Below are 16,012 nucleotides of genomic sequence, written 5' to 3'. Positions count from 1 at the left end.
TGCATGACGTTAAGGAGTTCAGCACTTTGGTTAAGCAACACATGACTACCAAGATAGAAATAAAAGACTGCTCTTACCAACTGGATGGCAGTGCTCGTATATTGAACTTTTTTGAGGATGTTTTGGATGCAGTAAACACAGGCGGGACTTTCTCAGTTGTTGTCAGCTGGGTAGAAACCCAGCTGACAACAACTGAGAAGGCTACTCAAACGTACCATATAATCAGCGATGTGGCGTTACAAATCCGGACGGAGGCTTGGAGCAGCCCATGTCCTGGACATTCCAGGCCAGGCAATTGACAGTGGGGTAGCAGATGCAGATATTGAGCAGCTGGTCTTGAAGGGCTGGCCAGAACATGTTTTCCAATCCTCTACATTAGTACAGGACATTACTGATTTGGCAGAGGGAGTGGGGTCCTCATGGATTTTAGATGTGGCAGCTGATGTCGATCACTCGCGACATGTGCAAATTTATCGCAAGGCCCTGTGAATCCAGGACTTGGCTCGCGCAGGAATTCTGAAGGCGGATCAGATCCTGGCTGTGCAGTCTTCTGCCCATGATTTATCTGGGGAAGACAGTGCGGCAGTACAATTGATCGTGACCAGGCGGACTACACTATAGTGATTGATACGGCGGTTGGTGACCGTGGGGTGGCTTCGGTCTAATACAGATTAGTTCCACGTTTGTTGAATAAAGTACGAGATCACCCAGCCTGTTTTTCTGGATCTTTGGGATCAGATCTTTCGGCACTCTGTAGAGTATGTGTCTAGGCGGATGGAGATGAAGCACTTTGTTCATCCCTTCAGTTTGACATCAGTGCAGCCATCTAAAGGCAAGCAGACACTGCTAGATCCACCGACCACCATGGTTGTAGTTAAAGCAGAGGGGAAGACCTATGCTGATCTCCTCCTCTCGTAAAGGATGCATTGGGACAGGAGTTCTATCTGCAAGGTGGAGTCAGGGAGAGGACTTAAATCTCCAGGTGCGTGCTGACAGTAGTGTTGCAGAACAACTCAGCAAAGACATTGTAGAGAAGGTCGAAGGCACCACTGTGGCATTAACTGGGAAGGGTGGCAGCAGAACTCATGTTGTCATCAAGGACTTAGACGTACTTACAAGAAGGTATATGTTCATGAAGGAGCTCCATAATATTATTGGGGAGTCAATGTTTGTGGAAATTCTGTCTATGCAGTTAGTCTACAGGTAAACACAAGTGGTATTTTGGCTGTGCACCTCTTCTTGCAGGGAAACTATTATCTGATGGGCAAATCCGCATTGACTGGGTGGCCTGCCGGTTGACTCGACATGCCTCAGATGACCTTTGCTTTCAGTGTTGGGGTACAGAGCATAAGGCCAAATTTTGTCTTGGCCCACACCAAAGTGGTCTTTGTTTTACCTGTAGAATGGCTGGCCACATGAGGAGGGACTGCAAACAGGTACCCCGCAGACATGCACCTGGGGGTCAAGGATGTTAGGTGGCCTCATTTGCACCAGTGCTATGAATATGTGCACAGCTATGCTGTGGTATCTGCAAGGGCAGCTCATCCCAGGAGGGGTGGGAGGCTCCGGTGTCTCATCTTTGATGATCAGCTGGGGACTTTCTTGCAGTGCCTTCAGGAGGAAAGTAAGACCATAGTCCTGGTGGGAGATCCTTTGGGGTTCCTCATTAGAGGCGAGGCATTAAGACTGGTGTCCTGGTGAGGGAAACCCTTTGGGATCCCCTCATTTGAGGCTTGGGAAGCAAGAGAGACTGTGTACCGGCTATATGGACGGGCTTTTTACCCTTCCAAGGTTTTGAGGCGATGGTACTCCTTGAAGCTGAGCTTATATTTAGTTCCGGATCCGGCTCCAAGGGACGGGAAAATCCAAGGAGAATTTAAAAAATTAGCCTAATTGATGAAGCAACCTTTGTATGATTGTTGCATTAATCACTGATATTATATATGTTTATGAGGGAGAAAGAGACTATTCAGTTACCGTTTTACTTTCACCCTGATAAAGTTCACAAATACATTTATTATCTAAATTTAGTTCATCATTTTTTATGATTCATTTTTTCAGACTCAATATTTTTAAAATTACATTTTTATTCTTTTCACTAAATTTTTAGTTTCTTCTGAATAATACTTACAATTTTGGAAACAACCCAGTTAAAGCAACTTCCAATCTGAATTCTGTTTTCCTACCCTGCGGTTGCTAAGATATATCCCCCAGAGTAATTCTTGACATTTTTGTTATCGTATAACAACAGTCGCAGTTTTGTTATTTTGTTTTTCCTGAAATTTGAATTTCTGTATAACTGATGTGGAAATATTATCTTTTTCTACACACATGTGCACGTGCATACACACACATATCAGCAAGAAAGACCATATTCTCGCACAGATTTGCACATTTTTACTTTTAAATTTAATTTCTGAATTAACTTTATTAATTAAATTTTTATTATTTCCAGTACATTCCTTCACTATTCTTCTCTTGTAGAGGGGATTACACATTTAAGAATACATACAAAAAACTTTTATTCTGAAAAAGAATAATAAATATGTTTGCCAATAGTAAATAAATTACAATTTGAAGATTTAAATATATATTTAAGTTTGAAATTAATAAAATCCTACTGATGAAATAATTATTACAGTTTAATGTGTATAATGTCATATACTCTGATCTTTATTAATTATATCAATAAAAAAAAAACATGTGGTTTACACGTAAGTTTACATTAGATGCACTGAACAGAATATATCTGTTATATTCCCATTTTAAATAAATTTCTAAAAAATTTTTTATCTTTGGTTTTAATTTGTACAGTCAATGTTTTAACTACAATTTCAAATTTGTTTTAAAATTTCTTATAAGACAATCTTAATTAACTACAATACTTGCCTGAATTTATAAAATCCCCTAGTAAAAGTTAGTTTTATATTATCGTTTATTATTTTTTTTAGATTTGTTAAGTCATAAATAAGTAAGACAGGATATTTGTGAACAATTCCTGTTTATTACATAAAATACATTTCCCATAGAATATTGCTTATGTAATAAATTAGATTAAAAAATTCCTTACATAGAATTTAATTGTGTAGGGTATGTGAGTTCTGTTCAATCTTGAATTGCTGTTATTTCAAGGTGGATTCTAGATGAGCAATAACATTTATAAAATATTTTTACATGATTTAATTTAATTTAAAGTAGCTAATTTAGAATTATTAAATGAATTGTTTGATTAAACATATGCATTAAATTCAGCATTAGATAAAATTGATATTTTTTTTAATTTTTATAGTATCTGTCAGAGTTATGGATAAGATAGAATAAAACATGTAGTATTTCAATTTTAATCCAACTTTGATTTTAGTTTAAAGTAAAATCTACACTTACATCAAATTCTATAAATATTGCTTTATAAGCAATATTAACTCTATAAGTAGAGTTTATGATTTTATTTGATATAAATCAAATTATGTTTTGCATGGAAAAACACTTAGTAAAATTCTAGTTAACTTTTTAATCATAATTGCTTTCAAAGTTTAACAGTTCAAACAAATTTTGCTTCTTAAGTTTTTGAATTGTGTACTCTTTAATTAATTATCTTTCATCTTATTTTGTACAGAGATAATCCCTCTTTTAGTTCATTAAAACTCTTTTAATGTTAGCATTAGACCAATAAGAACCAGTTGAAATTCTTAACGTTTATAAGAAAAAGTTTTATGAGCAAAAAACAAATGCCACCTTCATCGCTACAGCTAACTACGACTAAGTGATGGAATTAGATTCTGATTCTTCACTCAGCTGGCATTCCTCCCCTATAACATCTGACCCTCCTTCCCACTCCACTTTTTTTATTCACCCTATACTTCTATTTCTTTCCCTGTTCCCTGCTACTTCCTGTTTCTTGAGTGAATCAAGATTCTCAATCCTGTCAGATCTCAGGGGAACTTACATCACTGTTTGGAATTGTTGTTTTTCTTCTTGTTTACGTTTTACTGTACTTGTACAGGTTAAATGCCAACTTTGATCCAATCTATTTTATCTGTCTCATTCACTTTGAAAAATCTTCTTTTTCTTTGACTTTCAACTGGGGTATCATTGATAATGTTTTTCTGTATATTTTCTATATTTTGTTTTACTGCTATTATACTATCATGTTGTATTTGGTTTCATTAATTGTAAATATGTTAGTAAATAAATGAAAATATGTATGTAAAATAATGTTCAGTGTATATTTATGAATTCAAGAAAATGTCGTGAAATATTGATATGTGGAATAATTATTTACAGTTAAGATTTCTGATTGTAGATATGTTATAAACTCATATGTCTACATGCTCTTTATTTATATTTTTAAAAACTATTTCAATGTTGACTGTTTAAGTTGTTTAATGTTGGCTGGTAAAATATTCTGGATGATTTTTATTTAATTTTCTCAAGTTAAATAAACTAAGTGTTTTTAAAAAGTTATGCATTAATGTTTACTAATCATTAATGTTTATATAATCATTAAAAAATCTTGGTGATTGCTTAATATACATGATTTTTTTTTAAAATAAGAAGTAAATTTTTGAATGAGATAATTGAATAATAAAGATACGATTATTTAATATTATTTTGTGTTAACATCTAACTTTAAATCATAAAATCAATTGTTTTCTGTGTTACAGTAAGTAGGCCAAGTTTGACATTAGATCTAGATGTGTCAATTAACCATCCTCGTAGTCTTGGGTTGCGTCTTGATCTAGGAGAGACATCATCAGCTCTAATAGGAGAAGATATTGATGTTAATCTGCCTTTGGAGAAACAAGGGTATGTTTATAATTACACACAGATATTTTTGTAATTGTTAAATGTAAGTGTCAGTATTAAGTGTAAAAGGTCACCCCATTTTTGCTGATGCCTTATAATTTCTATCTAAAACATATTTTTTTTTATTATAGTGTTTAATTTTTTACATTAACTTTTATGTAATTTGAAGGAAAAGTGTGAGGAATAACTATGGTGTCTGCATGTGAAAAGCATGTCAGCTACCGATTCCAACAAGAGAAAAAAATTATTTGTAATGTTTATTGTCCACTAACTCACTTAGAAAAATATCAAATATCTAAATTTTAAAATAATTTCTTACAATGACATCAGCGTACTTTAAGAAACACTTCAAAAAAGTCTCCTTTAATTTTTATTTAAAAAAATGTTTGTTGATGATTTACACAGGTTCTAAAAATAAAATAACTATTGCATGATAATAACAGTTTACAGCAGTGTAGGTGATTTGTAACTGCAGTGGTAACACACTTCTAATTACTAGCAGAGCTGAAAGCACTAATGTCTCATCTGAATAAATTCTTATTTAATTACAATGTTATTAAACATAATATGACTGTATTCCGGAATAATTGCTACCTTAATGGAGACTTACTGTTATTTTAACAAAAACATGTTTATATTAACTTGTCACTTTATTGTTTCATTTTTTTTAAATTAATTTCTTAATATAAATTTAACAGATGGTATCATGGAGCCATTACAAGACTGGAAGCTGAGAGTGTTTTACGTGGGCATAAGGAAGGGAGTTACCTAGTGAGAAATAGTGAAAGTACAAGACAAGACTACTCACTGTCTCTAAAGTACGTGCAATAATAAATTGAAAAATTAATTGTTAGTATAAAAAATAATTTTAATCAATAAATTTATGATCCTTTTTTTTCAATAAAGTTATACAAATGATTTTTGCAATGATTTATGATTTTTCCAACATAGTCTTACTTAGGTATGCTGTAAAACTTAGTGCTCTCTTTAAACATATATTCTTCAGGAAGTGGACACCTAGTTGTAGTTATATTGCTTTTATTTTGAAATGTAATGAGAATAGAATAATGAAAAAATTCCAGTAACTGAAATAGGACAAGCTGAATGATAAAACAACATACTGATTTTCTATACTGCCTGGGCATTTTTCCCAAAAATGAAGTATTTTTGTCTCAATTTTCCTTCATAAAATATTAATTTAAACCTTGATTACTAAATTGTATAAATAAAGATGTGTAAATTACTTATTACTTCTCATACTCTTGAGATTGTCCAGATTAATATCTTTCTCCAGCACTAGTTCAGGCAGACATTCATTGAAATAATAGTGCGAATGACAGATATTTGTATTAGATGACTGTCATTATGTATTTTTTTATTTTATTTGAACTTGAACATCCTGGAAACATACAATGTTATGTTAATTGTAAGACATGTTAATTCATAAATTTTTGTATATTTCGTTAATTCATGATAATTAATTATTACCCATTAATTATCATGAATTTTAAAAACTTATTGTAATTAAATACATTTTTAAAATTCTTTTTTAAATTAGGGTTAATTAATATATAATTTTCCAATAGATTAATTTATGAATTTTAAAATTCTTCCTCCCAACTTAAGTTTTGCTGCCACACATCCAAAAAATAAATGTAAAAAACAGCTGGAGATCCTTAGTAGAGGCTTACTTTTGTTTTTTAAACAGCATCTAAAAAAAGGAGATTAATATTCATTGTCACTTGTTCTATCCATGAAGTGGATGATAGTACATGATAAAGTAGAACTGATATGTAGAAAAGATAACAGAATATAAGATTTATTCCCTTCATAGGCCCTTATGATTTTATGAAAATTTAATGAAAAGTAGTTTTAAGAATAAATAATCAAATATTTTAACATTTATTTTTAAAAGTTTATGTGTATTTATAAAAACGCAAAATAAATAACAAACTTTGTTATATTCAAAAGATGTTAGTGTAGATGAATAGGGTATAATAAATAGTTATACTGTGTGAAAATGTAAGATAAATATTGTATATACAAAATGACTCTAGGAAAGTTTTCCAATATGATGGAATGGATCATCACAGGCGGTTACAAGTAAGCACGTGTTTAGACAGGTTGCAAACTGGATTGTAGCTGCTCTAGTCATTTTGTAATTTGCTTTTCATCATCAGGATTGAAAACTTAATACTGGGCAATCTTGTGCTACAATTTTACACATGGAATAAGTGTTGATCTCTATTTAGAGGAAATGACTCCTGTGCTTGAAGAGGATTATCATCCTCTATGATGACCTCCTAAGGATTTACATCAAGTATCCCTAGATCTCTAACGAAACATGGCAGGGTTTCTTTGACGACTGGTTTTGAAAGATAGAAAAATGTATAATATGCGGTGGGAATTATTTTGAAAAATTATGAAAAATAAAATCATATTGCAAACTTTCTATTACCCTTTGTATTAATTGTAAAATAAATGTAATAATTACAGTAAAGTACTTATTGAATTTATTGCTTCTTAATCATAGTAACCATGTCCACTCTAGTTCAATTGTGTCTCTATGTAAAGTTTCAGGAATAAATGCGATAATACTTAATTAATGTGGGATATTCCAGAGGATGGAAATAGCAAAACAAAAACAATATTTTATAGTCTATAACTGTAATATACTACGATTTTATACTAATGCTAAATTTACTTGTTACAGAAGTGCTAGAGGATTCATGCACATGCGTATCCAACAGTGTCGTGAGACAGGGAAATATATATTAGGGCAGTTTAGTAGTCCATTTAACAATATACCAGAGATGATTCATCATTATACAGTAAACAGACTTCCAATAAGAGGTGCAGAACATATGTGTCTACTCCATCCAGTTATTGAACAGTTACTATGAACTACTTCAATATTTTTCTGAAGTTTGCCATTAGAGAAATGTAAGTATTATTTTTTAATCTTGCAAAATACTGGTTTATTATTAAATTGAAAACTTACAATTGCACCAATACTACTTAGTAAAAGTGACACAAAAAATGGGAACTTTTGAAATGCTTAGTGGCAGCCATGTACAGTTGGCAACATTCCTTTATGGAGAGGCAACCTTGCTATTCTGTTATCATGGAGCTTTGAAACAGTCAACAGCGTGCTCTTGCCTTAAAAATGTTTTACAAAACCAACAATAGTTTGGAAGGTGCACAAAGGGAGTTCCAACAGCATTATAAGTTAGGGCATGTTCCATCAAAATAAGTAATACAAACATGGATTAAAAGCATTAAAATGGACTGTCATCACTGGGGAGACAGAAACGCCAATTAAGTTCATGAATGCCCTTTACACAGCAGCAAGGTAACTGTATGGTGTGCAGTTTTGTCACTTGAGATCATATGACCATACTTTATCGAAAATGAGAAGCAGTTCATGATGACTATACTTTGGATCAATATGTTCATATGCTGCAATCTTTTGTTACACCTGCATTGAACAATTTCCCAAACCAACATGAAGCCTGGTTTCAACAGGATGGTGCAACATCACACACTGCAAGTCAATCAATGGCAACTGTGCGAGAATTGTTTGAAACCATGTCATCTCAAGATTCAGTAATATTCCCTGGCTCCCAAGATCACCATATTTGTCAGTTTCTGATTTGTTTCTTGTGGGGAAACCTTAGAAGTTCGGTCTACAAGTGTAGGCCAGAGACAGTGGATGAGTTGATACAAGCAATTAGAGATGAAATTTGAGGTATCCCACCCGAGTAATTGAATGGATCCATGGGCACCTCAACAACAGATTGGTAGACTGCATACGTAGGGGGGACGCCATCTTCCAGATGTAATTTTCAAAAACTGATATTAGGTATTGTGATAATTTCATATTTTATATTTATATATATATTTTTTATTTCTAATGGTTACGTTTCTGTCAATAATTTTTTTTTTGTTGCATTTTTCAAAAGTTCCCATTTTTTTGTGTCACTCTATATAAACATAAAAAAGTTTTGACATTTGTCATAACTGCAGCCACTAGTTAACAGACCAACTGCTTCTTTATCGGGACTCATTATAATGGTTAATCCATCTGCAGATCACCAGAGAACTGTTTCTTGCCTCAAGGTTGTCTCAAAATGCAAACTTAGATGCTGGCATTCCTAGAAGGTCAAGCTGGGCCTCTTAATTTTTTTTCAACAAATATAGAAAAAATAAATTAAATATTTATCATAGAATGAAACAGAATTATTTTTTGAGTTTTTACTGCACAGTATTTATCCAAAATAAATAAATTCCAGATATTAGAATCTTAAGATTTATAACTTTTTCTTAGTTTTTGATGAATTTATTATATTACAAGAAATTGACACTATGTGCACGCACGTGTAAATCACTAGATGTGTACGTCACATTTTTAATTTCCGTAAATACAGAACTAGCAATAGTTAACAAATTATTTAATAATAATAACAACTAGATAAGAAATCATGACTTTAAGAAACCAAGTATGATTTTTTCTACAATAAGCCAAATTAAGTTTGTTTTAAATATTTAATTTGTTTGTCAAAAACAAATTATTACATAGAGGAGATCTTTGGATACCTTAAATAAAATAAAAAATTAAAGCATTGTGATATTCAAATTGTTCTTTTTCATTACCTTTAGGGAGAAGTATGAAACTTAAAATGTTTAATTTTGTAGTCAAGCTTTCTTGCTTGCTAAACAACAAAGCTGAATTGTTGCAGTGCTGCAACCATTCTGTTTAAGAATTATTATGCAATTAAGAAGTTAAAGTTAATAGGGTGGGTTGCAAGTCTCCCAAGAAAATCAGGCCTTAAATTTGCCAAGCCTTCTAACTTCATAGTTCACCTCAAATTAAATACTGTAAAATTTAAAAATGTAGTTTTTAAAAGATGAAAATCATGTAGTATGAAAATCGTGATGTGATAAAGTTTGAGCTTTCTTGCGTCTTCTGAATAAATAAAAAACTTTATGAATGTAGAAATCACACCTCCATGTTTTCACAAGCCCTATTGTTCCTCAATTACCAAAATTGAAATTATGCAAAATCAAAATTTATTTCTCAATAGTGTTCTAAATCAAATTTCTGAAATATTGGGATATTCAATTCCTTCCTTCTACATACTTTACTTCTAGGGGTTAGTATGAAACCTTATAAACCTTATAGTATTGAAAGTTAAGCTCTGGTGCTACTTAGGTATCCTAGGTTTCTTTTCCTCTTTCATTAAATATATTGAAGTTCTGAAATGTTCAAACATTACTTTTAAAATAAATTAGTGTTCAGATTTACAAAGAACATTTTTTTTTCAGCAATTGTGATACTCAAGAAGTTTGTACACCTAGCCTGTTGGCTCCACTGAGCCGCTCTCAGTTGCGAAAATCTGACGATTCTCACAATTTGCTTAAATGATTTAATATTTTACAAAATTGACAATTTAAGCTCTGTACATAGAAAATAAACTTTTATATACATATTCTTCATATTACTGTCTTCTTATTATGACATTCCAACTCAGGAATGGTCGGCCTGAATCTGTATAAGATTGCACCTCATATACATGACAATGAGATGTCATTTACATGTAATCTCATTGGTTTGCTTATTGTTCACTAGTTGAACAGATTGCAATGTAAACATTTGGAAAAATTATATACAGTTGCCCCAGCATATCTACAAGTTTGTGATGTCACATAGTGACATCTCATTATATTATTGTTTTCCAGAACATTTTTGCGTGTTATTTTTATATCATTTTTCTACCTACAAACAATACGGGTGCCCAAACCATACATTTATGTTGTTGTGGTGTGTTCAGTTCTTCCCACTTGAGTTAATTACATGTATAAAAATCCTTAATTACTCATCTTGTAAACAATAGCAATTTGTGTGTTATTAGTGCGATTTGTTAAGGCAAAATTTAAATCCATAGTTAAAAAAAATTATCGATAATGTTTATGATTTTATTTAAAAAGAAGCTCTAAAATTAGATAAATTAACTGACGACAAATATATAATTGGCATTCAAAAATGTGAAAAAAGAACTCCTGTTGTTTGTGGGATATCAGAACACAGGTTCAAAAACTCAGAAAGAGAAAAAGACATGATTCGTCAATCAACATCCAATTGTGTTCTTTGCTGAAAAAGTATAAACAATATTCATGTCAGTGGAATGACACGAATGTCAGTTTTGATTTAGGTGTAATTTAAAGAACAGTTAATGAATTTATTTCATTCAAAGAAGAATGAATTACTTACTTTAAAAAAAATAAGGCAAGAACTTCAGTCATCTATTGATTTTAAAGGCATGAATCAATTTTAGCTGTTATTTTGGAAGAGTTAGGTTTCAAATGGCATAAAACTGAAAATAACAGAAAACTTTTAATTGTGAAATCTGATATCAGGTGGAAGAAAATTGAATATTTGCAGGTAATGACTAAGTATAGACAAAGCAATGCTACAATTGTTTATTTGGATGAAATTTGGATGTTTTAAGTTTGCATTGTTCAACAAATTCGTGGTCTGGTGGCATTGTTGAGGGAGTTCATATGCTGATTAATAAAGGTGACCATTTAATAGTAATTTATGCTGGACGAGAAATCAGTTTTATTCTGAACGCATTACTAACTTGGAAAGCCAGTTTGAAAAGTGGCAATTACCATGACAACATGAATACAAACAATTTCATGAAATGGGCGTGTGAAAAATTGATCCCAAATCTTTCACCAATGTCAGTAGTAGTACCAAATACAGGTATTACAATACAAGTATTGATAAAGTAATACAGATATTGATAAAGCACCAAATTCTAACTCCAGAAGAAAAGATATGATCGATTGGCTGGAGAAAACCCATATATTCTGTATAGTTCAAAAATGCTGAAACCACAGTTATATAAATTAGTAAAGTTATATAAAACTAAAGTACAAAAATATCACTTGGATGAACTTTTGAAAAAAACATGGCCATCGGTAACTCCCCCGTACCATCCTGATCTGAATCTAATTGAGATAGTATGGTCAGCTGTAAAAAGACATGTGGCAAGTCATAACACCACAGTTTCTTTCACAAATGTTGAAAAATTAACTACGGAGAAAATTAATTCCATGAATGAAGATGACTGAAAATCCTATTGTGAAAAAGTATGAAAAACTGGAACCATTGATAGATTAAATGACGGAACGTTATATTATATATGTAGACTCTGATAGTGAAAGTGAAAATGAAAGTGACTGTGATAGTGATTCGTTTAGTGGGGATGGTGAACTTGCTGGAAGTTTGAGTTAGATGCACGAAGAAAATTCAAGTAAGCTTTTGTTAATTATTAAAAATTAATAATTTAGTACAAATAAAGATTATAAAAGAATTAATTATGTATTGTTTATGATTAGTAAATGTAAATATGACAGTTATTACTGCGTACAATATGGTAAGTAATACTTTGTCTTGATATGCGGAGTTGATGTTTTCAGGTTGAGTAGTAATGCGCAGTCTGCTCTTGATGTCACAAGCTCGTACATTGGTTGGGCCTAGTATATATTCTTCATATTATAGTCTTTTCATGCACAAGTGTTAAAAATAAAATAAATTTAAATAAGGTCATTTACATATCAGTTTATTCTGTTTTTATTACATAATATTTTCCTCATCTAACTGAAAAAGACATTGAAAAGTCATTCAAACACAAAGGTGAATTTATAGTCTCTTTTTGACATCACAGACATTGTTCACTGTTTTACATGCAGGTTTTACATGCAGAGTACACAGACAACCACTACCTTAAATTTGCAGAGCACCATAAAAACTATTTCTAAAATAGCCCTTTTAGTTCAAGAAGCAGCTTTGGAAAGAACTGCTTCCAGAGCTGCTTCTCAAACTGTAAGGGACAAGGGGAAAAGTGGGTAGGAAGCTGTAAACGGAGTTAGTTATCTTGTTGATGCTGGAGCAAAGTAATAAAACTTTGGTAAAATAACCCTCTATAATTAATAAAAGTTTAAAAATATATATATTTTAGTGAAGCACTGGATTATGTAGTTTGTAACCAAAAGAATTATTTGTATTTTTTAATGACATACCTAAAACTGTTAACTTATGTGACAGAATCAAATTATAAAAAGATGCAACATTGTAGAAAAATTTAATTTTTTTTATAGTTGATCAATATAAATTTCTATGATACAGTATTACATTTGTGAAAATTAAATTATGCAAAGGGAAATAAATTAACATATTTATTTTTGTTCTTACACGCACAATTAATATTTTCTAAGAAATCTTATTTGTATATCTCTCAAAAAAATACATTCATTTACAGAAATTTATTTTTCAGGCATCTACCTTATATGATTTCTTGATAATAATTTACGCAAATATTCTAAATTGTTAAACACCTTTATAAATTTTATTTGAGTTTCATTTGTATATAGACTTCTAAGAAAGGTGTTTTCTTTATCTGAAGCATAAATCAGTATGCTAATGAATGTTGTATATCTATTAACTATAATAATACTAAGTATAATATTAACTATTAATAATAGTTTAACTTAATATATTATTTAGTTTAAATTATACTTCTTTTTATTGGATTATTGAACCATGACTAAGACAGATAAAAAAAAATTATAATTAAATATTTTAAAATAATTTATCTACTGTATTAACAAATGTCATGTAATTGAAATTATAAGCTATAGAGTTTATACAGATGTTTAAAAATCAATTTTTAGCATAGAGTTAATCAATCTTAGATAAATTTTAAACAAAATGTTATCATATTTATTCCATATTATATTTTTTTCATATGTTTATTAGATTTGTAACTAATTCACAAATATATTTTGCCTTAAAAACATTGTATACTTTATAGAATGTTATAATGTGTAACAAATTTTCAAATCTTGTCTATGTGGGAAATCATGTAGTAGTCAGTAGAGTGACACCACTCTTATAGGAATTTATCACGTAATCCAACCTTCTAATTACTTAAAATGTGCCTTAGAGTATAAGCGTATGCCATTTTCCACTTTACAATACCACAATTAATGTAAGTATTACAGACATTGTTTAAAAGAAAAAATTATACATCAAATATTAATATATCATTACACAACTCAATTACATGAAAAAGAGTGTGCCTGGTTTTTAAATAATAATTAGCAGTCAATTAATGTTACTAAATAAAGTTTTAGACAATGCATTGAAATATTTAATTCAATTTTTTTTTTCAGGAGGTTGTTATCCACCATAGATTGTGATGCAGCTTTAATCAAGAATTATTGTTAATGAAAATATTATTATATGGTTAGCTTCTACTTAATAATTAACATAGAGAACTTAAAGCATATTTGAGAGCAAACTGTTCATGTTAATATTCTGTTACCACACTATAAAATGTACTTTGTTTAGTGCATTATATACTCATAACATTGTAGTTTACAATATTTTCATTTGTGTCTGATTAGGTTTTGTATAGTAACATGTAAGGGCAAAGTGTCCTATATCTAATATTTTAACGCATTATGTAGATACAATGAACAGTTTTGGTTATCATGCTTCATCATCTGTAATTTTTCTTGTACATAAATGGAAATTTAATGATACTTTTTGGAAAGTAACTATGCATTTACAAAGTAGAACAGATTTTAATATCTATGCTATAAATATTAATAATGTAAATATTAATGTTTGTTGTCTGTACTGTTTTGAAAAGAGAAATGTGGGGTAAACATACCGCTATAAATTGACTAATTACGTTTTTTTTATTAAGTTGTTACAACACGCACAATATTTTCAAATAGAAATGATATGAAACTAAAAAGTAATAGCTTGTTGATACATGAATATACAACATGATTAACAAACATCCTCAGCCAATCTGTTCTGCATAAAATCTGCTTTAAGGATGAGGTCTAAATATATACAAGTGATTTATATCCTATTGATTATGCAAAACAGCAAATGTAAACAAAGGGTTAACAAAAATCTTGTTACTTAATTTTTGTTGACGTTATAGTTTGTTTGGGGACGATAATTTTTAAAATTTCTGTTAATAACATAATACTACAAATACACGAAACCCACTGTAATAAAATATACAGTAAAATAGTACTGCAGTGAAGCCCATGTGCTGATGGACTTGTCTGTACCTGCAATTTGAAATTATTTTATAAAAAATTCCAAACATAACTGGACCATATCTGCATTTAAGTGCCAATTCTTAGTAATCTAGCTGCAGGTAAATTGCATGGTTTCTTTATGAATGTAGTTTTTTATGGTGAAAAAATAAGACATTTTACAATAATTTTAGACATGCATCCCATTCTTCAAGGAGATTTTTAAAATCGGAGAGGAAAATTTTACTCTGGCAGCATAAGAAAACAATTTGATAGTTTTAAATTTAACAGATGGTACTATTTTATACTGAATGTCACTGCAGATAACTGTGAATTTTACACAACTTAAGTTACAGATGTTACAACTGCCAAGCTAAATTTGGTATGGAAATATTCTTTAGTTGAAAATAAAAGTTATAATGAACTTTTGCATTAAAAACATTTTGTACTAAATATTATGTATTTATTTTAGTACTATGTGAAATAAAAATATTGTGTACTAAAGCAGCAACAAAAAAGGGAGTCAGACAAGGATGTTCCTTATCCCCATTACTTTTTAATCTTTACATAGAACTAGCAGTTAATGATGTTAAAAAACAGTTTAGATCCAGAGTAAGAGTACAAGGTTAAAAGATAATGATTCTACGATTTGCTGATGAATAGTAATTCTAGTCAAGAGTAAAAAAGATTTAGAAGAAACAATGAATGGCATGGATGAAGTTCTACACAAGAACTATCACATGAAAATAAACAAGAACAAAACAAAAGTAATGAAATGTAATAGAAATAAAGTAGATGGACCACTGAATATAAAAATAGGATGAAGAAGACTTATAGAGTTAGAAGAATTTTGTTATTTGGGAATGTAGAATCACTAAAGATGGACAAAGTAGGAGTGATATAAAATGCCAAATAGCACAGGAGAAACAAGTTTTCAGTCACAAATATAATTTGCTTACATCAAAGATTAATTTTAAACATCTGGAAAACATTTCTGAAAGTGTATGTTTGAAGCATAGCTTTATATGGAAGTGAAACTTGGACGATCGGAATATCTGAGTAGGAAAGATTAGAAGCTTTT

The 16,012-nt window shown here is 30.6% G+C and overlaps 1 protein-coding gene across 1 annotated transcript in view; it reads left to right on the top strand.

Annotated features, from left to right (window-relative positions):
- Positions 1–14,522, top strand: part of hwt (SH2 domain-containing adapter heavyweight) — a 426,431-nt gene extending 411,909 nt beyond the window's left edge. The window contains exons 9-12 of the mRNA XM_075354077.1: positions 4,665–4,806; positions 5,505–5,624; positions 7,520–7,749; positions 14,047–14,522. Coding sequence (XP_075210192.1) covers positions 4,665–4,806; positions 5,505–5,624; positions 7,520–7,709 — 452 coding nt within the window. The 3' untranslated portion in view covers positions 7,710–7,749; positions 14,047–14,522. The remainder of the gene's footprint in view (positions 1–4,664; positions 4,807–5,504; positions 5,625–7,519; positions 7,750–14,046) is intronic.
- The last annotated feature ends 1,490 nt before the right edge of the window (positions 14,523–16,012 follow it).

This window comes from Lycorma delicatula, chromosome 1, assembly GCF_047948215.1.
Source record: "Lycorma delicatula isolate Av1 chromosome 1, ASM4794821v1, whole genome shotgun sequence".
Taxonomy (NCBI): Eukaryota; Metazoa; Arthropoda; class Insecta; order Hemiptera; family Fulgoridae; genus Lycorma; species Lycorma delicatula.
This window is presented reverse-complemented; position numbering and strand designations above follow the sequence as displayed.